This window comes from Condylura cristata, unplaced genomic scaffold, assembly GCF_000260355.1.
Source record: "Condylura cristata isolate star-nosed mole 26May11 unplaced genomic scaffold, ConCri1.0 scaffold00038, whole genome shotgun sequence".
NCBI lineage: Eukaryota > Metazoa > Chordata > Mammalia > Eulipotyphla > Talpidae > Condylura > Condylura cristata.
This window is the reverse complement of record NW_004567139.1, coordinates 1,568,711-1,578,562: the sequence shown is the minus strand read 5'-3', so window position 1 is coordinate 1,578,562 and position 9,852 is coordinate 1,568,711. Positions and strand designations below refer to the sequence as shown.

Below are 9,852 nucleotides of genomic sequence, written 5' to 3'. Positions count from 1 at the left end.
GGGCCAGCCCAGCGCGCCGCGCGCCGAGCCCGGAGCCCTCCCACTCGCGCTCCGGATCTCCCGGCTGGCCGTTCTCTCCTCTCGCGAGGCTACCTTACAGGCTTGCAGGCCCTATGACCTCCCCCTGCCTAACGTGTTTTTCAAATCCACCAATGGGTGCGCAGCGGAGGCTCGAACCAGCCAATCGGAGTGCGGAGCCACCGGGAAATTTAAATCGCGCCGGCCGGCTGCACGAGCCACACCGTCTTCGGGCTGAAGCGAGGTGGACGTTTTGAGGGCATTGGACCTGCACCGTGAGCCCCGCACCGCCTCCCGTGGAAGCCTGGGCCGCCGCTACAGGTGAGCGCTCGGGCCGCGGGCCGGCCGGGGCGGCCTCTCCCGAACCGCTGGCCGCGCTCCCTTGCGGGTGGCGGGAGGGGAGGCTCCGGCTACACCCCGGCCTGGCTGTGGCCTCCCTGCTTGGTGCGGCCTCCCGGCGTTGTACGTTGACGAGGCGGCTGTTTCGCTCCGCGGGGCCCGGGCTGCGGGGCGCCGGGGCGCTGCGAGCCGCGGCGGAAGCCCGTGGCGCGTTGTGGCCCGGATTGCCTGCGGGAGACGGGCCCGGGAGCCCGGTCCCGGGAGCCCAGGTCCCGGGAGGGGCCCGGCGGTCCTGGCCCCTCCCTTCTCCGCGGCTCCCCGCCGCAGGTCGGGGCTAGGGGGCTGGGGACGGGGCTGGCAGCGGCCGTGGCAGTTGGAAGTGTCACTAATCGCGCAGGCCCTGGGTTGGCCGTGTCGCAATTTCGTAAAGGGACGTAATGGAAGGAAAAGAGATTGGGAGGACTTCTGCTCCTGTCGCCCTTTTGGAGGTGGCGCTCAAGGCTCCACACGGAGCACAGCCGCTCCCCAGCGTCATAGCCTGGAGATCCCTGGAAATGAAATAGGAGCGAGAAGCGGCAGGGATGCGACTGCGTCGCAAGTTTCCTGTGCTGACAGGTCGTGTTTTGGAAGGCTAGAGAACGCGGGGACGAGCTCAGAATTCTTTAATTTTCTAGTGAGACGAATGTCGCTTTAGGCCATTGTAAAGACAATAGGGCCACCCGAGGATGCCCCCTTAGGGCATAGATTTTTAGCTGCCAGCTCTGTCCCCCTTCTTTGTCTGGAGTCTACTAGGAACGGACCTCTGGAGGTCACAGCCACCCTGTCTGGTGGTGGGCTTGTGGCTCATCCCAGTACTTTGTAAACTTGAAGGCACACGTGGTTTCCAAGAATGAGTGAAGGAAGTGAATGTCAGATACATTTGATGGGAGAAACAAATAATAGGCAGAGAGGAGACTCTTGTGCATCTGGTGGTTCAGGTGAAATAGTCGTTTTTTCACTTTCCTTTTTTTAGATGTGGACGCTAGGAAATTTAAGTGTAGCAGCTTGCATTGCATTCCTGATGGACAGCACTGCTCCAGGAAGTTTCAGCCTCTCAGAGGGGTGGGGACAAATGAATACCCTGTGCCAGAACCAGCCATAGTGCTGAGAAATGAAGTTTCGCTTCTAAAATAGTCCCTTGAAGTCACTCTCTGCTTGCTGTTTCTGTGAGTGCGCTTATTGACAGCATGATGAAGGGGAATCTTTTCTCTCCCTTGTCTTTTAGCTTTTCTCCTTTGTCTCATAACCATGTCCACCAATGAGAACGCTAATTCACCAGCTGCCCGCCTTACCAGATTCAAGAACAAGGGGAAAGATAGCACAGTGAGTACCTTCTGCTGCATTCCTTTTGTATTTTATCAATTGCTGGATACTTGGGGAGGGGTGAAAACATTGAGGGGGTTTGAAAAAATGCCCTCACTTGGCAACAAGACTTGATATAATAGGTGGAAACGATCTTTTCCCAAGGAAATGAGGCGACGCAGAATAGAAGTTAATGTGGAACTGAGAAAAGCAAAGAAAGATGACCAGATGCTGAAAAGGAGAAATGTAAGCACATTTCCGGATGATGCCACTTCTCCACTACAGGAAAACCGAAACAACCAGGTAAACTTGTTTAGTTTGGGAATTACACTAAACCTTGAAACTCAGTTTGGGTCTTTTCTTAGGCTTTTAAGTAATACTCCTAGTTTTGTTAGCTGTCATGTCTGTGAAGATAGTTTTTCCCTCCCAATCAGGAACTCCAATGAGATTTCTTTTCCATCCATTCTCCATCCACTGGCATTGACTCCAAACTTGCCTCTTTAGCTTTGGTATCCTTTCAGGTTTCCTTGCATTCTAGCTGTGAGCTCTATTCCTTGCACTGGTCATTCCAGTATTAACTGTGAAACGTCACCATGTCCACAACCCACCACCTCCTGCCTTCTCTTTTTAATAAAGACTTATTTATGTATACAAGAGCTGCCAGAGATGCATGGGGTAAGAGGATTCTCCAGGGGGAGTAGCAGGCAATTCAGGGAGAGGTCTGCTGTGTCATGTGGGTCACTTCCCCGGCCAGGTATTGAACTTGTGTTGCATTGACTTTGGGTAGCTTCATAGTGCTGGGTCTTGACCCCTTGTGCTGCCAGGGAGGCCCTGTTCCTGGCTTCTTTCTCTTTTTTTTTTTGGTTTTTTTTTTTTTGTGCTTGTCATTAGCTTTGTTCAAGTTTTGGGTTTTTTTTTTTTTTTTTTAAAGATTTATTTATTTGTGCATACAGAACTGGGGTACAGGCCAGAGGCTCAGGGGCGGTGAGAAGCTTCACCAGAGACAGAGTGGGGAGCAGAACAGGCAGATCTACGAAGTACACTGCTGAGGGAAGCAGCGGGCGGGTCAGGAGAGGTCTGGCTCGCCATGTGGTCTCCTCCGGGCAGGCGGCAGGCGGGAATCGAACTCATGCGGAAGTGGCTTCAGATTCTCAGTGCTGTGCTTTAACCCGCTGCGCCACCAGGGAGGGCCAGTTTTGGGGTTTTTTTTCCTCCCTGCTCCTGAAATAGTTGCCGTTCTCTCCTAATTTATCTTTTCATTCTATGTCATACACTGTTTTTATAGAAAATTTCCTAAAATAACTTTTAGACATGTTTCTCTGCTTAAAAACTTTGACTTTAAACCTGTACTCTTTGAAGGTCTTTTGTAAGTTAGGTCCTTGGATTTTCATATTTTATGTCTTCCAAAGTTAATGGACATCTTCCTGACCTTTACACTTTATGTTTTCCTTTTTTTTTTTTTCTTCTTACTTGAATACTGCCTTGTATTTGTGAAATAGTAGGCTCAAGTCCTCCTATCTTTTATCGTTTATGCACTCATGGGGTCAGCCTAACAGGAAAATTTTTCCTAGCTCAGAATTCCTATAGCACATGGTAATGCACCATAACATCAAATGTATATACACCACATATTTCATTTTAAGCTGTAAATGTCTTAAGTTGTAAGCTCCCAGGTTCGAAAGGTACACGGACCAGTGTGAAAATCCCCAGCCTGTTCCCTCTTAACTTCATCCCTTTCTCCATAAAAGTACATATGTGCATGCAAGTGCTTGAGACTAATAGAGAGCATAGAAGTTGCTTTCAGTTAATCTTTAATTAATCACAGCCACCTTTGTTGTGACAAAATGTTGGGACACTATAACTTGAGTCTCCAATGAGTCAAGACACCAAGTGTGAAGGCCTCTTGATGGCCTAGGGGTTAAATCTCAAAATGTCATCACCATGACAGCCCAAGTTTAATCCTGGGCTAGGGAAGTGACCCACATATGGCACAGCAGACCTCTCCTGTCTCGCCCTCTGCTCCCCTTAGTCGCGTAGTTCAGTAAATGTCTGTCCTCCGCACTCTGTCTGGTGTATCCTCTCACCCCCTCGGGCTCCCATCCTCTAGCCTATACTTCAGTTCTTCTACAAGATAAATAAATAAATCTTTTTTTAAAAAGACACCAAGTATGAGAGCTATTCTACATACAAAATAATACTTAATAGGTAAATTAAATGTAGGACAAAACTTTTAGCAACTAAAACCTAAAAATGTCTTCCTAATGGCAAATAGGGATTTTGTGCATGTTTATTTAATCTTAAAAGTGATTTTAAGTTTGTTAAAATCTATTTTTGTAGGGCACTGTAAATTGGTCTGTTGATGACATTATCAAAGGCATAAACAGTACCAATTTGGAAAGCCAGCTCCAAGCTACTCAAGCTGCTAGGTAAGTCTTGTCCACTCTAGCATTTGGTAATCTAAGAATCAGCCTTTTAGACATTTTTTTTTTTTTGCAACAAAACACAAGTCTTCTAAGTAAAGTAAAACTTAAAGCCAAGCTTAAGCCTGTTTTAATTAGAATTTTTCTGTAGGTGAAAACTAATTTACTGTAAATGTCCAAAATCCCGCCCACCTCTAATCTTACAACTGTTACCCTTACAGATGTTACCCAGCATATGTTTTAAGAGAATTACAAAGTTTTTGTCATAGTAGCATTTCAAGTCTGTTCAAGGGAAAGGAAATTACTCAATAATCATATCATTTAGAAAGGTACATTCACCTAAAAAGTTAGTATTATTTCCTGCCATCTATAAATATTTCCTACTGTACATAACAAAGGATAAATAATTCCTGTGACTTGACACTGCAGAAAAATTCAAATGGCAAGTGAGCATGGAAAATGCTTGACTTCACAGAACTTAAACAAAAATGAAACTTACAGTGAGAGTGTAATTCTGTCAAATCAGAGCATTTAAAAGGTGACAGGATCTAAAGTGCCACATGTTCTGAATGCAGAGAGGAGGTTAATTACTGGTGATACTTTGATTTTTTGGAAAAGGGCAGTTTAAAATAGGTGGAATGCTGTGAATGTCAGCACCACACGTACAACCCTCTAAGTTCCAGGATGGCTCAGCACTCAGTGTTTCATCTCTGCGTTTAAATAAAGCGTTTAAGTGCGTTATCTCAGCATCTAGTGTAAAAAAGGTGGTTTAAAGTTCTCAACTCTTGAATTGCATTTTGAGAGTATTTACACAGACTTGTTTTAATCACCTACTTTTGTTTCTCTTTTTGTTCACCCTTAGGAAACTACTTTCTAGGGAAAAACAGCCCCCCATAGACAACATAATCCGTGCTGGCCTAATTCCAAAATTTGTGTCCTTCTTGGGCAGAGTAGACTGTAGCCCCATTCAGTTTGAATCTGCTTGGGCGCTCACAAACATTGCTTCTGGTACATCAGAGCAGACAAAGGCCGTGGTAGACGGAGGTGCCATCCCAGCATTCATTTCTCTGCTGGCATCTCCCCATGCTCACATCAGTGAACAAGCTGTATGGGCTCTCGGAAACATTGCAGGTACTTCGACTTAAAATTCTTAGGAATGTCTCTAGTTGCACTAAGGTTGGGGGGAAGTATGTTGTCATTATGTAATTGCCTTTGTGTTCTGCTTTGAGCTTACTTACTTTCCCATGTTTATTAGGGGCACCAGTGCTGCCCAGAATGAGGCATCTGAGAAGCACCTAAGTAAAATAATTTCCAAGAGTGTCGTTCTGTGTTGACATCGTTGGTGTCCTCAGTCACAGTGAACATTGTGGTTCCAAACAAGCAGGTGCGATCACCTTCTCCTTTCTTTCCAGGCGATGGCTCTGTTTTCCGGGACTTGGTTATCAAGTACGGCGCAGTTGAGCCGCTGTTGGCCCTTCTTGCAGTGCCCGACATGTCCTCGTTAGCAGTAAGTCCCTAACGAGAGGACAGGCATTCGGTTGATTCTCATTTTCCCCATTCTTCAAGACAGCTGTCTCATTGCATTTTTCTTTCTCTTTAGTGTGGTTACTTGCGTAATCTTACCTGGACACTTTCCAATCTTTGTCGCAACAAGAATCCCGCACCCCCCTTAGATGCTGTTGAGCAGATTCTTCCCACTTTAGTTCGTCTCCTTCATCACGATGATCCAGAAGTCTTAGCAGATACCTGCTGGGCCATTTCCTATCTTACTGATGGTCCAAATGAACGGATTGAAATGGTGGTGAAAACAGGAGTTGTGCCCCAACTTGTGAAGCTTCTTGGAGCTACTGAATTGCCAATTGTGGTAAGATAATAACTTTGAAGTGAGAATATGAAGTATAAAGAGGTAATCAATGTTAATATTTACATAATGACAATTTTTGACTAAGTTGGGCCTCTTAGCAGAACAAAAAAATATAAAGATAACTGCCAACATTAACATTTTTTTGTTTTCTTTTTAGACTCCTGCATTAAGAGCCATAGGAAATATTGTCACTGGGACAGATGAGCAGACCCAGGTTGTAATAGATGCAGGAGCACTTGCTGTCTTTCCCAATCTGCTGACCAACTCCAAAACTAATATTCAAAAGGAAGCTACATGGACAATGTCAAATATCACGGCTGGCCGTCAGGACCAGATACAGCAAGTTGTGAATCATGGATTAGTCCCATTTCTTGTTGGCGTTCTTTCTAAGGTAATAAAGTCATAGTCAAAAGATTGTTAGTATTTATGGGTGGAATTCTGTAGAGATGTGCTTAACACAGCCCTCAGTGCGCCAGTGTTGGGTCCTGTTTAGCTCTTAGCTAAGTAGCCAGTAGCCTCTTAAAGGTGGATCGAACCAGTTTTAGCCATAATTTTCCTAAGACAATACTTGCTGGATTTTACTATTTTTACTGTCATTCAGAAATTAAATCTTGTTTCCTCATACTTATTAGGCAGACTTTAAGACACAAAAGGAAGCTGTGTGGGCTGTTACCAACTATACAAGTGGCGGAACAGTTGAACAGATTGTATATCTTGTTCATTGTGGCATAATAGAACCATTGATGAACCTCTTAACTGCAAAAGATACAAAAATTATTCTGGTTATTCTGGATGCCATTTCAAATATCTTCCAGGTAAGTCTTACTTGAACTTGGGCTTGATGTGAGTCATTTACTAGTTAGCTTGGCGGGGGAGAGTACCTAAGTTCACACAGTAGACCACAAAATCACAGAGTCTGTTACATGTTCCACATTGCTGTTAAAAGACACTCCAGGGATTATAAGAGAAATGAAACGACAAGTGGATTGTGTTTCCGGAATTGAAGTCAAGTACATAGTGGATACCATTTATAGCTATTTTGTCAAGAATCTTTCATTCCTTAATGTCACCCTGAGTTTTAAATTTGAATGATATAGTTCCTTATTATATTTTTCTTCTGATTCCATTTCTTACTGATCCAGTCATGCCAGCATATAGATGTTCTTCCATGATTGATGGCAAGAGGTTCTACTGATGAACTTTAATAAGCTTCTGACTGTAGATTGATTGATTTTGTGTGTGTGTGTGTGTGTGTGTTAAGGTAACATTGGCTCACAGGTGTCTGTCACTATACCACATCCATCACAACAGCACCTACAGTCTTCCACCATAGTCCATTTAGGGGGAGCGTCCCTGCCCACTTCTGACTCTCTATCCACTTCTGACTCCCCCCCAGGTAACCTTAGTTCTGCAGTCAGAGTTCTAAGGTTTGTTTTGGTTTAGTTCTGTCTGTTCCTTTATTTCTTTATATTCCATGTTTGACCTGATTATGGAACTGTTTACACACCAAAGTTGAATCTGGAAAATCTGGAATGATGTTTCCTGCTATTTCCACTTTGCACAAATAAGTTGTTTTCTTAATTCCTCTTATCTGAACTCCCTAAATTATTTTGAAGCAAATAAGATAATCTGAAAATATTTGTGTATCTCTTTTTTAAAAAATCTTAAATTAACCATAATATATCTGATATATCCTTTTTGATATCAAGAAAATTCTATTTAGAGAAATTTGCTTCTGTACACCACAGACTTTACCCTAATGGGCCATCCACTTTGCCTACATTGTGAGATTACCGGGGATGCTTTTAAAAGGTAATACCCTGTTCCACTGCAGACCAGTTGAACCTGGATGTAGTATCAGTTTTTAAATTGAGTAGGTGATTTTGATGCCCAGAACAGGTAGAAGACCTATGGCTGAAAGCTACAAAAATAGTTAGAAAAACAAGTACAGAACTGATCACCTTGAATTTAAAAAAAAAAAAAAATGTAAAGTGGAGATTGCTTTATCTCAATAGGGTTGTTGAAAGGTCTGTCAGGAAACCATTTTTGTTGTTTGCTTCATTAAAGTAAATTAATTTCAAACTTTAGGCCAGTAACTTGGAATTAACTTATTTTTAGGCTGCTGAGAAATTAGGTGAAACTGAGAAGCTTAGCATAATGATCGAAGAATGTGGAGGTTTGGACAAAATTGAAGCCCTACAAAACCATGAAAACGAATCTGTTTACAAAGCTTCATTAAGCTTGATTGAGAAGTATTTCTCTGTAGAGGTAAGTAACATGTAAATGTTAACTTGGGAAGTACATGTTTAAGATCAAGCCCCATAAGACTTTTTCCCTTATTCTTTTAAGTCAGTCTATACAGTTGTTAAATATAACAATTATCTGTAAATAGACATCATGTACATATTAGTTCCTCTAATGTCTGACTTGATCATGTAAGATTTTTAATTTGAGACATCAAAAGGTCATCAATTTGCTTTTTTCTGAACACCCTTAGGAATCTTATATGCTACTAAATTCTAGGGGTTGATAGAGAAGCAGACCTACCCCATAACCATATTCTGGGCCAAATAAGCAGTTTTCCTCTTTTCTACAGAACAATGATACGTGAAGAAAAAAATTCAGTTTACTTTTCTGTTACTTATTTTTTAAAGATTTATTTATGCTTACAGAACTGGGGTATAGGCTAGAAGTGTGGTGGGTGAGAAGATTCACTAGAGACAGAGTGGGGAGCAGAACAGGAAGACCTACTGAAATGTACTGCTGAGGGGAGCAGTGGGTGGGTCAGGAGAGGTCTGCTGCGCCATGTGGGTCAGCTCCCTGGTGGGGGATCAAACTTGTTCTGCAGTGGCTTCGGAGAGAGTCATAATACAGTGCTTTCACCCATTGGCGCCACCAGGGGAGAGCCCTATTTTTCTGTTATTTATAATAGCATTCCTTTAACTTGGAACCTTCCCCTTGCAGGCCCTCACAAGATGAGCCAGTTTTAGCAGCCTTCTCTCCACTGATTGAAATATTGTACAGATGTAAAGTGATGACAAAGCTTTAGGAAATGGGCAGATGAAAATCTTGAGAGTAAATGCAGGCTACTGCTTAGAAATGTGCCGTGTTTATGAGATTATGTTAATATCTTTTAATAACTTTCAGGAGGAGGAAGATCAAAATGTTGTGCCAGAAACGACTTCTGAAGGCTATACATTCCAAGTTCAGGGTGGCACTCCTGGGACCTTCAACTTTTAGATTGTACAGCTGAGGCATAGTTACTTGTGTACTATGTTTGGTCTAAGTTTGTCTTCCTGTTTCTCTACTAAGAACTTTTTAAATGTGGTTTGTTATTGTAGCACTTTTTACAACAAAAACTACTTGAACAGTTCCAAACTGTACATACTGTATGAAGCTTCTTCTCTCAATGGATTTCCTATTTCTATGTGGAATTTCATATCTCGCAGTGTCCTGTAAATAAAGATTAAGTTCCACCCTTTATTTTGCCATGCCTACGTGTTGCTTTCTAGTGAGGTACACTTAAGGCTGCACCAAATCAGGGTGACTAAAGGAGGCAGTCCTGATTGCAGCATTGTTTGACAGACAGCTTGTGATGTCATCAAGGATCCAGGGGTAATAAATGCCTCTTTCCTGCTGTTAGAACTTCTGAGACTGATTTTGCTCTAGGTTGCTTCTCTTGATGGTAATGGCTGTTGGCACCACCAGACTTCAAACTACTTCACACAAGCCAGAAAAATTTTCAGCTTTCCTCAATTAATGTCACATTGAGGTTTTTTGTTTATTTTTTAAAATTTAGTTTTATTTATGCATACAAGAACTGGGGGAGTAGGCTAGAGGTGTGGGGGTGAGAGGATTCAGCAGAGACAT

General features: G+C 43.0%; 1 protein-coding gene across 1 annotated transcript; it reads left to right on the top strand.

Annotated features, from left to right (window-relative positions):
• The first annotated feature begins 235 nt into the window (after window positions 1-235).
• KPNA2 (karyopherin alpha 2 (RAG cohort 1, importin alpha 1)) lies at window positions 236-9,463 on the top strand. Its single transcript, XM_004693444.2, has 11 exons — window positions 236-339; window positions 1,622-1,719; window positions 1,864-2,001; window positions 4,036-4,124; window positions 4,981-5,249; window positions 5,531-5,625; window positions 5,719-5,982; window positions 6,140-6,373; window positions 6,615-6,797; window positions 8,101-8,250; window positions 9,130-9,463. Exons 2-11 carry the CDS (start codon window positions 1,645-1,647, stop codon window positions 9,220-9,222), a joined length of 1,590 nt encoding a protein of 529 aa, XP_004693501.1. The 5' UTR covers window positions 236-339; window positions 1,622-1,644; the 3' UTR covers window positions 9,223-9,463.
• Window positions 9,464-9,852: the final 389 nt, after the last annotated feature.

What these genes read in the sequence shown, in the direction of transcription:
- KPNA2 (XM_004693444.2), top strand. Translation starts at nt 1,645, where the DNA reads ATGTCCACCAATGAGAACGCTAATTCACCAGCTGCCCGCCTTACCAGA. An exon ending in AGGAAAACCGAAACAACCAG is followed by an intron (nt 2,002 to 4,035) that starts GTAAACTTGTTT and finishes CTATTTTTGTAG; the next exon opens with GGCACTGTAAATTGGTCTGT. An exon ending in CTACTGAATTGCCAATTGTG is followed by an intron (nt 5,983 to 6,139) that starts GTAAGATAATAA and finishes TTTTCTTTTTAG; the next exon opens with ACTCCTGCATTAAGAGCCAT.